This window comes from Sceloporus occidentalis, unplaced genomic scaffold (assembly GCF_023333645.1).
Source record: "Sceloporus occidentalis isolate IW3139 unplaced genomic scaffold, rSceOcc1.0.p SCAF_2, whole genome shotgun sequence".
Classification (NCBI taxonomy): domain Eukaryota; kingdom Metazoa; phylum Chordata; class Lepidosauria; order Squamata; family Phrynosomatidae; genus Sceloporus; species Sceloporus occidentalis.
The window spans coordinates 168843236-168861418 of record NW_028316982.1 but is presented as its reverse complement, the minus strand read 5'-3'; the positions used below and the strand labels follow the sequence as shown (position 1 = coordinate 168861418).

Sequence of the window (18183 nt, the reverse complement as noted above, 5' to 3'; positions counted from 1 at the left end):
TTAGAGTATTGTTGACATACTTGCTGAGGACCTCCTTGGATAAAAAAGCAACTTCAGAGTGTGGTCAAGATGCAAAGTTACTCATGAGAAGGATCAGAGATGTTGTATCAGTTTGCTAATGCATGGGTCTATAGGAAAGAGCAAGATACTTTCCCTTCTTGCCCTCTCCCTCTTTGTTGAGTTAATTGAGTCCAAACTACTTTTGCACTTTGACTTCAGTTTGCAGCAAATGATTAAGCTCAGGACAGTGGGGAAGTGGGTGGAGGAGACAGAAACTGGGACCTTTCCAAAGCAGCAGAAAAAGTGGAATGATGGAACTGACACATATACTTGACTATAAGTTGACCTCATGTGTAAATCAAAAGCAGGCTTTGGGACCAAAATTATGGATTTTGATATGGCCCATGGATACATCTATGGTAAAACTAAGGATCAGGTATGAAAGGATCTAAAGGATGAAGAAAAGGAAAACAATGGCAAAGAACTTACAAAATTCCAGCAGTCATAACTGTTTGTGCTCACCACAAAGGCTGGATGGATGAACGAGTGGTGTGTGTGTGTGTGTGTGTGTGTGTGTGTGTGTGTGTGTGCGCGCACACCAGTCCTTCCAGTACATATTACACTCTTCCTTTTCACCAGGGGATGGTTCCTTTTTTGTAAGAGTTTAAGTACAGTACTAGCATTGACCGGTGGATAAGTCAATTCAGGGTTATTTGGGGGGGGGGGGGGGGTTGTCAATTTTTTGATTAAAATTTCTAGATTTATACATGAGTATATACAGGAATCAGGACTGTCCCTGTTAAATTGAGACACTTGGAGAGAATATTTCTGTGGCAGTGGGCTTTTGGTGGTCTCAGACCAATTTTCTAGATTTCATTAAATACTTCAATGTTTTTTCATAGGTGAGGTTCACCATTAACTAATGGCACAGATTTCTTCTTTTGTCTAAATTTTTCCAGACCCTGCAAGAAGTATCAGAAGCAGCAGCAAGTGTATCAACAGCCCTGCCACCACTTTGTATGCTCAACAATGACCCAGACCTAGCAAATTTCCAGGGCATTGGAGTCAGGGAGGAGCAGAGTTGATGGTTACACTTACAATGTAGCAGTTGTATATAATTAGCTATAATGCAAAGTATGTTCTCTTTCCTCTCAGAGAAATTCTATTTGGAGATTAATGCTTTGCAGGGTAATGATAGTCAGGGGGTAAAAAGAACCTATTCTAGCTCAAGCAAATTCTTATCTCCACAGACTATCAACCTCATTAAAATAAATGTATCTAATAGCTGATACGTTCATGAATCATGAAGTGGGACGGCCTTAAAAATAAGGATATGATTGCCTTTTAAGTCAGTTGTACAGTTCCCTGAATAAAAGAAGAACCGACAAGGTCATATAATATGTGAGTTTTTCTGCTTGTTACTCTTCGGGTGTTGGGTTGTATAGTTATGCTTCTCCCTCCATTTTACTCCTTCATAGTGCTGGAATTGTTGAGGAATGGTTTCATGAAAGGAAGGGACAGAAATGACTGAAAAGCTTTGGTATTAGTATTTTTTTGAGTGGAGGGTCACATTAGCCTGTTGCAGCAAAAATAACTATTTTGCAGTTTTACATGGCATGAGGTACTATGGCCTTCAGTGGTTTCATTACACGAAACCTTACACCAACTTATCTTTAAGATGTCAAAACACTGTTTTATTGATATTAATGACTGCCTCTGAATTTGTGGAGGATAAAATGACCTGTCAGAGTTTGTCTGATGTTTGAGTTTGAAGAAAGCCCTGATTATGGAGCTCTGGAACAAAGTGGTGGTCCTGCTTCCTTTTCTGTGACTTAACCCTTGGAAGCAGGCATCTGAAAGTAGCCTCTTTTGGAAGCTTAGTAACCTCTTTAAATTTATTTAGGGCTGATCCCTGTCCATGATTAAAGTATTAATTTATAAAAGGAAAAGGAAGCTAATTGCTCATGGGCAGTTTTGCACAACTCAATCATATGTATCTTCATCAGCACAGTCCCATTGATGCTTACTATCAGATTGATGTGCATTGGAATTGGCAACCATTAACATCCCAAATAAAAAGAGCCAGGGCTTGTAATGTGAAAGGAAGATCTCCACCAAATGAAACTGAGATCAAAGTCATTTAAGATGTCAAAAAAGCGATGAACATCTACACACTGCAAAACCACAGCAGGTTGAGGAGGAGGAGGAGAAATATATGTATGAAAATTAAATGAGTTTGAAGGTGTTATCTTTAGAGCACCACAGTATTGCTATTCACAAGCTAGTATTATTCACAATCATCATCATTATTATTGTTATTTAAAATAGTTATTGATAAGAAGATTCTTCTTATTTAGGTTATTAGAGAGAGGCCAGGGGGCTTACTTAGAAGGAAGTTCAAATGAAATTAACATGATATGCTGGTGTGGCATGCAGTGATGGTGAACCTTTTAGAGGCTGAATGCCCAAACTGCAACCCCAAACCCATTTATTTATTGCAAAGTGCCATGCCCCTCTGGCTTTCTAGTAACAAACTCTGGCAAACTCTGTACTGGGGTGACAGCACATGTGCCCACAGAGAGGGCTCTGAGTGCGATCTCTGGCACGCGTGCCATAGGTTCGCCGTCACTCTGAGAGACCAGAGTGTGAACCAGCAGCAGATTCTATGCTTGTCTTATTGAAACAGAGATGGGAAAGTGTGGCCTTCCAGATGTTCATGGTCCACATCTTCCATCCAATCCAGTCAGTATAAGCAACTAATGCTAATGGGACCCCATCTCCCAATCTAAGCAATCCTAGATAGGACTGCAATCAAACAACTAATGATTTTTTGATATAATTTCACCTCCAAGTAAACCTGTCAGATTTAAAGACAACTGAAGCCTACACTCTTCTGCACAGCTACGTAGCATTCAGTTTGAGTTCAGGCGAACTTACATCTGACTACTTATACAGAGGGAAGTTCACTTCTAAGTACCAAATGTAAGTTTGCATGACAACTTGGAAGTAAAGCTCACTATGTTTCACAGGACGTGGTGTATATTTTATTCAGTGTGGCTTACACCCAGGCAAGTGTGCACACAGCCTAATGTTGCAATCATAACCACATTTGTCTGGATATAAACTGCATCCTCATCAACAACTCCCACCATCCTCCAGCCACTATGCTCATTGGCCATGCTGGCTGGAGATCTCCGTGTGCTGTAGTTCTTCGCCAAACTGATTGCATGAAGATATGTAAGACTTCTCTTAGTAAGGTGCTATTCATGGTTCCACAGATGGTGAAAGAAACCTAAAACTTTCCTTCACAAGTGTTTTGGTTTTCTTAAATGTTTGGGCCAACCTTTCCCCCAGCGATCAACAATGGTTAGTTTGTGTGGGTGTTTTCTTTAAACTTGCTAACTTGGGAAAGGTAAAGAAGTTAACTGTTAACAACCAAGAGAAGGAAACTACAGTATGGTGAGGTTGGCCCAGCATGCAGAGAATGACTGGCCTCCGGTGATCAATATTCACATTTCCAAAATATTAATGTGATTAGCTCAAATTGACTGAACACTGACTGACAGATGGGTTCTCCCTTCTCTTGAAGGTTTTTAAAAAATGATTTGCCCCAGGTGTCAAATACCCAAATCACCCAGTGACTGACTGCTATAATCTCATTATTCGAAAAAAATAGTTCAACATCAGTAATAGAGACTACCTATTAGAACACTTATTAAAGGTTTTTTTTTCTGTTTATGAATAATGAAATTCCTATGTACTTGTACTGTCAATTTTGTTCATTTATTTTTAGCAGACTGGGTCTGTGAAGTCGAAGGCTTTCATGGCCGGCATCCATAGTTTTTTGTGGGTTTTTAGGGCTATGTGGCCATGTTCTAGCAGAGTTTCTTCCTGATGTTTCGCCAGCATCTATGGCTGGCATCTTCACAGAATGTTGGCTGGAAAGGACTTGGCTATATACATTGTGTGACCTGGAAAGGCAGGAGTGATTTGCAGGTATATTGTTTGTTGCTAATGGCAGGCCTCAGGGTGTGAGGGTCTGCACAAGAGGACTAATGTCTGCTTGATAGTGGGAGAGTTCTCATTTGCATTTGTTGCAAGATAAAGACTCAACAGCCACAGATGCTGGAGAAACATCAGGAAGAAACTCTGCTAGAACATGGCCACGTAGCCCGACCCCCCCCCCCCCGCAAAAAAAAGACAGGGTCTGCATTTTCATGGCAAAAATAATGCAATTTGACACTACTTTAACTGCTGTGGCTCCATTCTATGGAATCCTGGGATTTGTGGTTTGTTGTGACACCTGAGGTCTCTGACAGAGAAAGCTAAATATCTCACAAAACTACAAATCATAGAATTCCACAGCATTGGTGCCAGTGTGCCATAGTGGTTTGAGTGTTCAACTACAACTGTGGAGAGTTTGATTCCCTGCTTGGCCTTGAAACCCACTGGGTGTCCTTGGACAATTCAGATGCTCTCAGCTTCAAAGGAAGGCAATTGCAAAACTTGCCTATACTGTACAAATCTTGCCAAGAAAACTCTTAAGGTTACCATAAGTCAGAAATGACTTGAAGGCATACAACAGCAACAACAAACTGCATTAATTCTACAGTGCAGATTAGCTCTAAATTGATGAATATTTCTGTTGCATTGCTACTTAGTGAGTGTGCTTACTATTCCTTGACTTTTGTGTGTTATAGCCAGTCCTACACTGATATCTAAACCATGCATCTGAATAGTGAATGTTAAATCTATTCATTATCACCATTTAACTGATTAATTTAAAATTTATACACCATGTTTGTTAAGGACTTGCCCATAAAAGTAGCATAACAATTGAGTTTACAATCCAAATTTAAGATCAATGAGATGAGATTTTCTAAAAGTGTTTCTGCAAAGATATCATGAAATCGTCATTAGTTTTAGAATCAAGCTTACAATCCAAAGTAAAGGTCAATGGGAGGGGATTTCCTAAAAGTGTTTCGACAAAGATATTGTTATCATGAATTCATCATTAGTTTTAGAACCCTGTTTTATCTGAAATTTGCTGTTTTGCCCCTTGTGCTGATATTAGTCACAGATATGGCATAGATTTTCTTTGCACAAGTTACAGATATGAGATGGCACATTTTGCTTACTGGAAGCTTTAAAAACTAATGTTGGTTAAATAAAACTAAATATTTGTCTATCAAAATGATTATTGTTTTAAGTGTTTAGTCAAAGATGCTGTGTTTTTTTTTAAAGAAATTGCTTTAATTTTTTTTTTCTTATTTAGCATTATGTATTTCACCTTGTATTTCACCTTGCTTGCTGCCTTCTTCTCTGGTTGTGAGACAGATGAATTCCTTAGTAGTAAGTCTTATCCTATTTTGGTTTTAATCACAAAAATGTATTGAATATGAGCAATTCATTGTACAGTCAGCCTCCCATATCCACAGATTTTTATCCATGGATTCAAGCATCCACAGCTTGAAAAATATTCCAAAAATGTATACATTCAAAAATGCAAACCTTGATTTTATTATTATTATTATTAAAGTTTATATATATAACACTGTAGATTTACACATTTATATGTAGATTTTACCATTTATATAAGGAACACCATTTTACTACTACTACTACTAATAATAATAATAAAATATTTATTTATATCCAGCCTCTTCCGTTTTGGGGATCGAGGTGGGTAACAACTATCCATTGTATTTAATGGGACTTGAACATCCACAGTTTTGGTATTGACAGGAGGTCCTGGAACCACACCCCAGTTGATGCCAAGGGCCTACTGTATATATTTTGTAATGTACCACTGAGCTTTTAAACAAAAAGTAATCAGAAGTTCTTCACCTTTTCTTTAATTTCTTATATACTAAACAGGTCTAGCTAGTGAGATCTATCAATCCAACAGATCAATGTAAATGACTTCCATGTGTCATCATTAAACCTGCCATGTTATCTATTGCTTTCAGGCCTACAAGGTTACAGCTGGTTTCACCTGACTTTGGCAAAATGGCTCTTCTAGAATGAATGAAAGCTTTGGCTACTGGTTAATTAGAACCACTTAGATTGATATAAAACCATATATATATAAAACCAAGGGGTGAGAGATAACATCTCATCTCCTGCTTTACATTTTGTTATACCATCATTTGCCATGTTGGTTCTGATATTCTGCTTTAGTGATGTGAATAGCTAGGGTCAATTATGCTTAATTATTTTTGCCTGCTGTACCTTTTCACAAATATTACTCTCTTTATTACTGTATATTCAGGTCTCTTTTCCCTATTCTCCTTATCCATTGCAGAGAAACATACTTCCTTTTTAAGGATGTAGGTGCCTCATTCCAAACTACATTGGTACTAAATTCAATATTGTCCCTCTTGCTTATTCTTGTTGTTTAAAGGTTTCCTTCCCATGGACTAAGGAGCTCAGCGCACAGCAAAATAAAGTGACTTACTGCTCTCGATTTGAAGCCAAATTTGGGCTAGCCCCTGGATTTATTGCATGGCTTTTGCCCCCAAAACCACCATCTGGGTACAGCTTGGCTCCAATATTGGTCCCTGAACTCACTTTGGTGGCCATTTTTCAAAGTTGAAAAGCTCCTGATTTTGAAAAATGGCCACTGAAGTGAATTCAGGGACCAGTATTGGAGTTGGGCTATACCTGATGGTGGTTTTTGGGGCAAAAGCCATGCAATAAAACCAGGGGCCAGCCTGAATTTGGCTTGAAATCAGGAGTGGTAAGTTGCTTTGTTTTGCTGTGTGCTAAGCTCCAGAAGGAAGATTGCCTGGGTAACAAAGTAAAATTTTGCAAGATTGTTCTTAGACCCTGGGATGCTTTCTTATTATTTGTCACATGTCCTGTCCCTGGTGCCCACTGGAGCTGGGGGATAGGGGATGGTCAACAGGGGCAGATCTACAGATTCTCCAGAAGTTTGAGTAAATTGTAAAATCTCTCCTTTTTCATACATACCAAATGATCTGATGAGTGCATGACTTTTTTTGCACTGGAGTTTTTGAATCTATCCATTCATTACCAGGTTATACAATAGAAGGTGAGGCTTTTGTTGTGGAGTGTGCCCTCTCTTCTGTGACTTGGCATCATGATGACAAAGACATCTCTACAGACAAAGAAGCACGAATACATTCTTCTGATAATCAGCTTTGGTTTCTGCCAGCTTTGCGTGAAGACTCTGGAAATTATACCTGTGTTGACTCTGAGTAGGTAGAAAATGGGCAAAAACAAAACAAAACAAAAAAAAAAACAAACTTTTCACTTTTGTTGCTTGTTTCTTTTCAAAACACATTGGCTAACATTCCTGTTCAGTATTTAGGATGCTGTAAGCCAGACTTATGACACTGTAAAATTTGGAATTCATGTTTATGGCTTCATTGCAATGATGGAAGGGGCCTCCCAGACCTGCTTTATAAGCCAGGCAGCCCCATCAACATAAAGATTTCTGAGGTTTTGGGGAACAGGACAGTGACTAAAGAAGTGTCTCAGGAGACAGTTATTTTGTGACAGGCAACATGTCCCTGTGGCTGTCTGTTGCAATGCAGCACACTGTCAGGAGAGGACTGGATGCTTTTCCACACCACCGCTCCAGTTTCTGGAAATCCCTATGTTGGTGGGGCTGCCTGGTTTTTAAAGTAGGTTTTTTTGTCAGGGAGGTCTCACTGAGAGATGTAGCTATGCCAGTGAAGCTTCAGTGTCACAGCTACCTCTCCTGAAGATTCAGCTATAGTTGTTTTTTATTCACAGGGATGCTTCTAGTGAGATTATATCTGTGACAGTATATCCACGTAAAGAAGGCATTTGTTATTATGAGAATGCTCTGTATCAAGAAAATGTGGGAAGTCCTGGATCTGGAATAATTTATTGCCCTTCTTTTGATAACTATGAGAACATATCTAACCTCAAGTGGTACAAGGTACGTATTATCAAGAATTGGTTGGGAGATACAGCTGGCTAAATTCTGGAATACAAGAACGATACTGAGTCTCCTCTAGAACATGGGATAGGTAGTGGACTCTGAACGAGTCAAGGAAGGCACTTATTCACAAGCAAATATTACCAATGATCCGGTGTAGGTAGGGATGCCATAACCTGGCGGTCCCCATGACAAACCCGCTTTTGGGAGCCCCCTCCCGGTCCGGTTTGGCCCCCAGCCCCCGGTTTGGGGCCCGCACGGCGCCAACCCACCTTCCCCTGCCTCCCCGCGTGGCCGCGCCACCCACCTCCTCCTCCTCCTCAGTTCGGAAGCGAAGGAGGAGGCGGTGCGCGGGGGGAAGGTGGCGGGGAGATGGGGAGGGGATGCGGGCGTGCGCAGGAGGCGCACCTCTTCCTCCTCCTCCTCCGTTCCAAGCATCCCTTCTTCCTCCTTCCTTCCTCCTCCTCTGCCTCCCAGCCCAGACCCAAGCGGAGGAGGAGGCAGAGGTGCCTGCCTGGCTTGGTGCTCCCTGCACGCGCGCCAAGACAGCAGGCACTGGCAGGCAGCCACCCACCGCCTCCTCTGCCTGGCGCGCCTCCGCGCTGGGCACTTCCTTGGGCCCGGGAGGTGGAGGCAGAGGAGGAGGCTGAGGTGGAGGTGGGTGGCTGCCTGCCTCCTGCCTTGGCACGCGGGCGGGGGGGAGCGCGCCAAGGCAGCCACCCACCTCCTCCTCTGCTTGGGCCTGGGCTGGGAGGCAGAGGAGGAAGGAGGGAGGAAGGAAGGAGGAAGGAGGGAGGAAGGAAAAGAGGAGGAGGAGGAGAAGAGGAAGGAGGGAGGGAGGGAGGAAGGGAGGAGGAAAGGGGAGGAAGGAAGGGAGGAGGAGGAGGGAGGAAGGAAGGAGGGAGGAAGGACAAGGAGGAAGAAGAGGAGGAGGAAGAAGAGGATAGTGATGATGATGAAATGAGCCAGCTTCTGAGGCACAACCAATGTAAGTTGCTGTGATTTTTACAATCTCATGCGCAGTGAAGAAAAACCAAAGTCCCTTGACCAAGTACACACTTCTGAGAAGTACAGTTGAATCTGAGGGCAAACCCACTTCTTCTTAAACCACCTTGATATATTCAGTATGAAACCCAAAGAGTTTGGTTATGGAATAAGCCTCTGAAATATGGAAGAGGCCATGTTAAGTAAAGCCATGTTCAATGCCCAAATTTGCTGTTTGGAATGGGGGGAGGGGGGTGGCCAGAAAGGGAAAGTACATTGCTGTCTTCTGTCTAGGAATAATGCCCAAATGTCCTCCATTTTGATCATGCCTAAGAAACATGTATTTATATTAACATTTTTTAAAAACCATGAAATTTTTTTGTGTGTCCTCCATTTAAAAAAAATGTGCCCTACATTTGAAAATTTTGTCCTACATTTGTCCTACATTTGTCCCGGTTTGGCGGTCCAGACTTATGGCAACCCTAGGTGTAGGGGGATCCTAAAAGAAGCACAGACATACCAGGTGCTTGTCATTCATATTAGGGACCAGTTTGTTGATAACAGCAAAGTTGTATAACTTCAGATCAGCAGGAGCTCATGCAAATCAGACACACATGAGCAAAAACAAGCTGATTGACAATTATCAAGGATACAAATAATGCTCTGATCAGCAAAAGAGTACCAGTTTGAGGTGAGAAATGCTGCACTCAAAGAACAAGGGGGATCTGTAAAACTAGCCTCTGGGAAGACAACCAGCTAGAGAGTATTTGCAACAGTCAGGTATAGTGGATTCTTTCTCAGATTCTTTCTGCTTAACACACTGATAATGTTTGAGGAGTTATGCTAGCAATCTTCGCGGAAAGGGTACAAGCTGCTTTCAAGTTGACATTACATTTGCTCAGTTTATTTTTATTAGTTCTGAGGATCTACGCTATAACTCAAAAGTAAACAAGCATGCCAATAGTTAGTTCTCAATTTGATTTCCAGGTTACTTGTCCAGGCTCCTGAATTTCTGCCTAGACTAAATTCAGTTAAATTCAGTTCTTACCCTTACCCTTCAATACCCAACAGCCAGAAGAGATTTTCAATGCAACACCAGCCCAGGTTAATGATCAGGAAAGGAAATTGCTCTTTCCTTTAACAGGGTCATCTCCTATTCTAGGGATCTGGTGCCAAACACAATCAATTTTACTTATGTGAACCCAGTCAGGTACTTGTGATTTCTCTCTATTATTCACAACTTGATTATGTACAGTTAAATCTTGGATCTGGCAGAATTCTAGCTTGATGCCTAGGACAGCTTGCTTAGTGTAGCTCAAGATTTTGTTCCATCCATTGTAACCATGGGACTATCCAGTGCACTGTTGGTCTAATTCATGTAGAAATGACTTCAAGCCATTTCCCCCTGCTTCCTGGGACACTCTTGTGGCAACTTGTTTGTGGATATGTCATAATCATGTTGAAGGCTTCATTTTTTGTATTCATTGGAGATAGAGGCCTGCTTATGATGGACTCTGAAGACCAATTCAGCTGGGCCTCAGTTTCTGTCTTATGAAGGTGTGATAAAACTGTGTGATAATGACTGTCCCCAAGCTGGTTTGTTTGTGTTTTTCAGACTGTCACAATTGTGGTACCTTATGAGCCTGATGTGATAAAGTCCTAAGTCTATGGAAGCTTACGCTACAAATTCTTTCTCTCAGTTAGTCTCAAAGGTGCAACAAGATCCTTTTGTCTCTCTCTCTCTCTCTCTCTCTCTCTCTCTCTCTCTGGAGTATGAGGTTTTTTTTAAAAAATCATTTTATACCCCTCTTCTGCTGCTGAATGTGCTTCATATTGTGTGAACTATTCACACCAGAACCTGATTTTGTGCTGTGCATTCTCCAACGCAGGACATCACCAGAAAGGAAGAAATGAGCATTTTGGCCCATGGAGACAAGGCCCTTATCAGAGGTTTTTTTTTTAAACCACCTTGAGAATTAAAAACAACATTACTTGCCTTTGTGGTTGGTTCCACATCATATTTTGGCCATCAAGAGCAGTAAGTTCAGTAACAAAAGGTGCAAATGTCTTCACCATCTGGCAAGCATTAGTGGAGTTTCTGCAACTTCCTCATGCTTTCCTTTAGGATCCAATAAGGCAGGAATAGGAAGTTGTAGTTATCTACTTAAAGGCGCTAGATCCCATCTGATCTTGGATGCTAAGCAGGGTCAGGCATGGTTAGTACTGGAATTGGAGGTAGCCAATGAAAACCAGGTGCTGTAGGCTACATTTCATAAGAAGGAACTGGTAAAAACTACCTCTGGGTATTCCTTGCCTGAGAAAATCCAATTAAATTCATGGGGTCACCATAAATTGACAAGTGTTTTGGAGGCGCGCGCGTGAGCGCACACACACACATTTTTTTGTTAGACTGGAGTTTCTGTCACCTGTTGTCATCATCATCTATGCTCATTACAGGGCACAGGCTGCCCACCCATGCTAGAAGATGTGAGACGTTTCACTTTTTTCTGCCCATTTTCCACTTCCCTTATTTGACACACATTTTGTGGTTACTAATTAATTATGCGTAGAGATGTGACGATCATTTATGGCGATTTGGTAAACCCATGAATTGTTAATTTCTTGGCCCCTTTATTTGTTTTATGAAGGAGCCGAGACATTTGCCACGATCATCTAAGGTGTGAGGATTTTTAGATGGTTCATTTGTAAGTGAAGTAAATGGGCAGGAAATTCCTTTTGAAATTCATACATTGTTTGGGAAATTTTATTGTTTTATTGCATTAGTGCAATTAAACTGCAGGGATGCAAGAATGTGTTGCATATTCAAACTGGAAAAGTCAAGCAAGTGACAAAGAAAGCTGTCTTGCCAATGGGGTGTTGAAATTGTGTGTTGTTGTTGCCTCTGATTGGAATGGGTGATTGCTGCCCCTTGTGAGGGATGAGACATTGTAATCATCTCACACTCCTCATGAGGGGAGAATAGTAATTTTATTTCCCACCATTTTTCAGGCACGAGAAGAATTATTCTGTCATTTCACATGTCTAATATTCTAGCTTTCACTACATAAAAACCAAAACCAAAAAACCAAAGTGTTTTGTATTTTTGTAGACTTCAGGGCTTCCTTGAGTCTACTGATTGCTGCCTTTGGTTGTTCATTGGGTTTGGCTACAGCCCTTGCCATTTGAGTTTAAAAGCGAGACCATAATAAAGATAAAACATGAAAAAAGCATTTTGTATTTCAGGACTGTAAAGAACTGCATGGATCAAGGTACACATCAGCTGGTAAGGAGCTTGTGATTAACAATGCAAATGGAAATGACACTGGGAAATATACTTGCCAGTTTACTTACAGACATGGTAACAGAATATTTAACGTATCTGCAACAAGGAGTTTTGAAATTAAAGGTACGGGGATAGTTTTAAAAGTTCTTTTTCAATTGGTAGTTTTAACACTGTAATAGTTTAATTCTATTTAATGCTCACTTTTGTATATTTCTAATTGTATTGTTATTTTAAATTATAACCTGCTTTGTGTCACAATTGTGAGGGGAAAATGTAACAACAACAACAACACATATATATTCATGAGTTAAAAGTCATACAGTACCACCTGCAAAGGATAGCCATCAATGAAAGGAAAAGTTATTTCTGAACTGCACTAAAATTAGTTGGAAGGCTGGAATTACCACTTTGTACTTATTTCTGCTTGTTTTGTTATTAATATTCTCAAACAACACTAATGTGACCATATAATTCATCATCAAATTTGTGCTATTGACATTATCTGTAAGTTGTTGATGCATGGGTTCAATCATGTTGTACAAACTTCTAAGTATAGATTTTAAACACCACATCTCATTTTAGATATTGTACTATTTAAAATACAGTGGTCCCTCCACATTTTTAGGGTTAGGGTACAGGACTCCCATAACTGTGGAAAAACTGCCAATAAACACTATTTTTTTCACCTGAGAGAACACCTCTCTTGAAATCTCCAGGTCCTCCAGTGCAACTCTGTGGTCAACATCTGCCAGACGTTGATCATAGAATCATGCTGGAGGGCCTACAAATGCCCAGAGAGGTGTTTTCTCTAGGAACATGTAGGATCTCTAGCACAACTCACCTTCCAGCAAAGTCATGCTGGAGGACTTAAGAGATTTCTAGTGATAATGTATTAATCAAAACTCGCAAATAATCAAATCTTCAAAAATCAAATGTGGAGGGATGATTGTACAGTTCAATACAATTAAAATACAGTTGGCCCTCCATATCCATGGATTCATTCATTCATGACCTGAAATTATTAAAAACAAACAAACTCAAAAGCAAACCTTATTTTACTACCCCACTATATATAATGGGACTTGAGCATCCATGGTTTTTGGTATACACTGGAGGTCCAGGAACCAAACTCCAGTGGATACCAAGGGCCTGCTGTACTATTGGATTGGGTTCAGGGTGACAAAGATGTAAGACTGAGATATTATAGAAACTTACCTGGGAATTAGTCTCACTGGCCAACTGGGACTTAATTCTCAGTAGGATATTAATGTACCATAAATATGAGAAGAAAAGTCTGCACATTACATGGAGATATTCCTCACAGTTGTAAATATGTTTGATTTGTAAATAGACTGAGGTGGTTCAGCACTTCTATAAAATCGCTTGAAGTTTTTGATGGACACAATCTCCAATTCTAAATTTTCTAAGCCAGACTTAACATAATCTCTTCTTATCTCCCACCTATTTCTCATATCCCAGAAAAACTTCTATGGAGACCATTAAAAGTTTTGTATCCAAAAGACAACGAGGTTATAGAAGTCAAGATTGGTAAGGACATTACGTCTTTAATTGCTGTAATCTGAATTTATTCTGTTGACTAAATCCTGTGGGATTCGGACACCCAAAAAATAAAGCAATGCAAAAAGCAATCCAGAAACAGATTTACAAGCAAATGCCTACATTAATGATGTCTCGGAAGTTTGAACAAGCTCTGATCAATTTGGTTTCCCATTTGTAATATGGGAGTAACATTATTTGTTTCGTATTTTACTTGTTTACAAATATTTACAAGCATTTACATCTGAAGATTTCAGAAGAGCATATGACAATAATAAAACCCCCGAAGAGGTCAGCAACTATTCCATTCTGATACATGTTTGTCATTTATTTTAATTTTTAATATATTATTCTCATAATAATTGTTTTTCATTATTGTTCTTATTTCATATCATTTAAGTACTTAAAGAAGGTGATAACATTTGGTTTGTTGATAACATTTGATTTAGGGAGGGCCCCCACATATCTTTCAAATATCTTGCTTTGACAGGGCGATCCTAATCTGTTGTTCCACTTTTCAATTGCTTTTAAAATCTCCCAGTATCTCTCTTCCTTCTTCCATTTTCCATTTTTATCCTTTCCACTTACTTCAAATGCTATAAACTGAGTTCAAAGTGCAAAAGTAAGTTGCACTCAATTACTTCATCAGGTGGAGAGAAGAGGAGAGGGTAGAACTGTGCTCTTTCCAGTCAAAAGCAAACTTCTGCAGCATCTCTTTGCTTGTGTTTTCATTAATAACTTTTGCCATCTTGACCACATTGATACTGCTGCCCCCCATGTGTCCTGATGTGTGAAGGCCTGGGCATAATTGAGCATCTTGCCCCAAACCAAGGGCTAGTTCTCATCAACTGTGAGCATGCAGAGACCATTTGATTTGAGATTGAAGCCTGCTTTCAAAGATTTATTGGTGTTCATTGTGAAACCACCAGGGCTCAATTCCTCATGTTATGTGCAGGATTCTGTATGATGTTGTTTTTATTTGTAATCCTCCTCTATTTTCCCAGATTTCTGCCACCTTTTTTTCTCAACTGGGAATAATACCACAGTACACTGTTATAGCACATTGTTGTTATTAGCTGCCCTCCTGTCATCTCGACTCATGACAACCCTGTGGATGAGACTTTGCCAGTTCTCCCTAGCCTCAGCTGCCCTGCTCAGTTCCTGCAGATTCAGACCTGTGGACTCCCTTTATCTCCTTTATGCCATTCTTTTAAGTTTACTCAGCAGTTTTTTGTATATCTATCTTTCTATTTTTAGCTACCTTCATCTCACTCTTTCTTCTTATTTATGATCCTGGAGAATATACTAATATCAATCAAAACAAAAGTACGGCCAGGAAAAAAAATCCCACCTTGTACCCCTCGGCTCTTTTAAAATGCAATCCTATATTTACTACTTTGAGCGTAAACCCCACTGAATTCAATGGGTCCTGACTAAACATTAAGATAAAACCACATATCTGCATCCCCATACCTAGCCACCATGAATGAATTTGATTATAGCTGGATCTGATGAAGGCATTTTTATTATATGTTACAGCATTTCTATCACTTCTTTTTCTCTGTGGATTTCTTCCTACTAGGTACATCTCAGAACCTTTCCTGCAAGGCGTTGGTGGGTGAGGGAGCAGACATACTGGCCACCAGCTTTTGGGAATGTACTGGTGAAAAAGATCCTGAGCGTTTTGTTCGTTTCAATCGAACGTAAGTGCCTGCTAATGTAATAAGGAGTTCAAGTTTTGAAAATTTAATTTAACCAGAAGTTTTACTCTGTCCTTCAACAATGTTCTAATATTTCAAAGGAGGTTTTAAAAAAAACATTACATTATTACTGTTGTTCTTCTGTACCTTGAAGTCATTTCCAGCTTTTGGTGATCCTAAGACAAACTTATCATGGCTTTTACTATTACTGCTATTATGTTAAAAAACAAGTTACAATTATGTGACATACTGTAATTCAAACTACATGAAATACCATTTGAAATTAATTTTAAAAGAGTGAGACATTTTAAAAAATAATGCTCCTTGGTGTCAAAGCCAGTGCAGTGTAGTGGTTTGACTGTTGGACTATGTATCCCAGGGTTTGAAACCCCCCTGGGCCATGGAAACCCACTGGGTGACCTTGGACAAGCCACACTCCTTCAGATTAGAGGAAGGAAAAGACAAACCCTCTCTGAAGAATTCTTGCCAAGAAAGCCTTAAGTTTTGCCTTAAAGTTGCCATGAGTTGGAAACAACATGAAGGCACACAACCGCAAATGATGGTAAAAAGAAAAGAGCCTGTAGGTTGGGTGAAGTTTTCACCTGAGTGGAGGATTGCCAGATCTCAGGGCACAACCCCAAGTCTCCAATTTTTATGGATATCTCAAGACAGGGGATAAGGGTGAAACTGAGTAAGAGGCAAGCACTGTGTGCAATGACCAGCTCAGCTAGGAAAGCACCAGCTTTTATCATTTCCAAGGCTTAATTGATTTATTGCTGGAACTTGCAAAGACTCTCCAAGGAATCTACAGTATTTAATTAGTTAGGGCCTCAGCAGAAGACCAAAATAATGCTGTTTCAGGTCACTTTGGATATATGCTGTTTAAATGACACATATATTTTAAGTCGCCAGAAGCTGTGCCAAAGCTGCGTTCCAGTCTTTGGAATTAATTAATTAGTTAATTAATTGAGTGTGGCTTTGGCACACTTTCTGGCCTCTTAGGACGCATGCATCCTTTAAACAGCATAACTCCAAAGTGACCAGAAGCAGCTTTATTTTGGCCTGTCTGTTCAGGCCCATCATTAGCTCCTCCCTCCCTCCCTAATGATTGTGGCACCAGGATTCACCCACCATTCTGCTCTGGATCCATCTTCTGGCTAGATGGAGCTACAGCACTTAAAGTGGTGTCAAATGGCATTATTTCTACAGTGTAGATGCACCCTTAGTGACCAGCTATGAGCAACTAAAGTTGGTTCTTAATGACATTATGAGGGGCTCTCCCTAGCCCTCAGGTTTTGGCCCCCAAACGTCAGGGCCAGGAATGATCCTGAGCTGGCAAAGTGAGAGAGTTTGGCAAACAGGATGCCAAATCTAATGTTCTTCTTTCTGCTAGGTATATGGAATCCTACAAAAAGCAGGTTACGGAGGCCATATTACAAATCAATAAAGTGCGGGAAGAGGACCTTGGCTTAAATTTCACATGTTTCATGGCCAATGACATGGGGTACAAAAGAGTCAGTGTTACTTTGCGCAAAGCCCCATCTACAGGTGAGGTACTTTTTCCTCTTATTTTTGTTTCTCATGATTGGCACTGTTCTTGCTATTAGTGATATTAGATATTTCCAGGTGTGAGGCTCCTCATGTCTGGCAGTGGGAAGAGAAGGTTATGAGTGGAGGACATTGCATCTGGAATAGGGATAGAAAGAATATTTTCTGTGGAAGAAGTAATCAAAATACAGTTGATTTTGCATTGTGTCAGCTCAGCAGTAAGCTGAAGGGCAACTTCATCTAAGGACTACAAATCATTGTTCCATGCAGCACCTTACTTGGTTAAAGTTTAGGGCAATTATGTATTTTTGCAGGGCTTGGGCTTGGGCTTGGGCTTTTTGTTTATTTGTTAATATATGGTGTTTATTGTTTAATGTATGATGATTTATTAATGTATGATGGAGTTGTCTCTTACTGCATCTGTTAACTTTACGGTGGGTTATCTGTCATGAATTGGATTAAACCTCATGCAGTCTGCTATTGTTTACCCTTCGTGTGCTAGAATTCTGACCTCAATGAGTGTTTCATTGTATTACAGGAGCTTAAAATGTCCCATGTCCAAAGAAGTGTTTGCGTGTGATGAATAAGGTGCATTCCATATAAACACCAAGAACTAGAAAACAAAACGATGGAATAAAAGCAAAATGGAATGACATAAAATGCATAATTACTGTATTGTAAAATATTTTCTGAGACCAAGGAGTTCTGAATCCAAGAAATGAGTGTGCATTTTCCCCCAGTTACACAGTAGTCTTACAATAGAGCTGAGTTATAGTGAAATACTATATTGTGTTCTATGTGCTGTTGTTTTCAGAAATCTTACAAATTTTAAATGTTTTGTATAAATCACTTCATAAAACTTTTGGGTCAAAAATGTAATGTAACAATAAATAAACAGTTTCATGTGCAGCAGAGATGGTAGAAACCTTTTCTTCCATGTGGTGTTGGACTGCAATTCCCATCATCCCTCATCATCAGACATGCTGGCTAAGGTTAACAGGAGTTACATGTAGTTCAGCAACACCTGATGTGGGAAGGGCACTAACATAAAGTGTAGCAGACTTTTCATAAAGTAGAAATTTATGAAAGGGTCAGAACATGGAAAACATACTATTTGAATACAACTTTTAGAATCCCTCATCTAGTATGGCCACTAGTTTTGAAATGAGCCTTGATGCTGG

General features: G+C 40.0%; 1 protein-coding gene across 1 annotated transcript; it reads left to right on the top strand.

The window, feature by feature from the left end:
* The first annotated feature begins 1378 nt into the window (after positions 1-1378).
* On the top strand, positions 1379-17865 carry LOC149319271 (interleukin-1 receptor-like 1). The gene is made up of 9 exons (XM_089508013.1): positions 1379-1401; positions 5276-5352; positions 7040-7220; positions 7762-7930; positions 12158-12320; positions 13677-13745; positions 15337-15457; positions 16848-17002; positions 17541-17865. The coding sequence occupies exons 2-9, from the start codon at positions 5280-5282 to the stop codon at positions 17546-17548; spliced, it is 939 nt and encodes a 312-aa protein (XP_089364139.1). The 5' UTR covers positions 1379-1401; positions 5276-5279; the 3' UTR covers positions 17549-17865.
* The last annotated feature ends 318 nt before the right edge of the window (positions 17866-18183 follow it).

Coding starts and splice junctions, on each gene's coding strand:
- LOC149319271 (XM_089508013.1), top strand. CDS start 5,280: ATGTATTTCACCTTGTATTTCACCTTGCTTGCTGCCTTCTTCTCTGGT. Junction 5,353..7,039: donor GACAGATGAATTCCTTAGTA/GTAAGTCTTATC, acceptor ATTCATTACCAG/GTTATACAATAGAAGGTGAG. Junction 15,458..16,847: donor TTTGTTCGTTTCAATCGAAC/GTAAGTGCCTGC, acceptor TCTTTCTGCTAG/GTATATGGAATCCTACAAAA.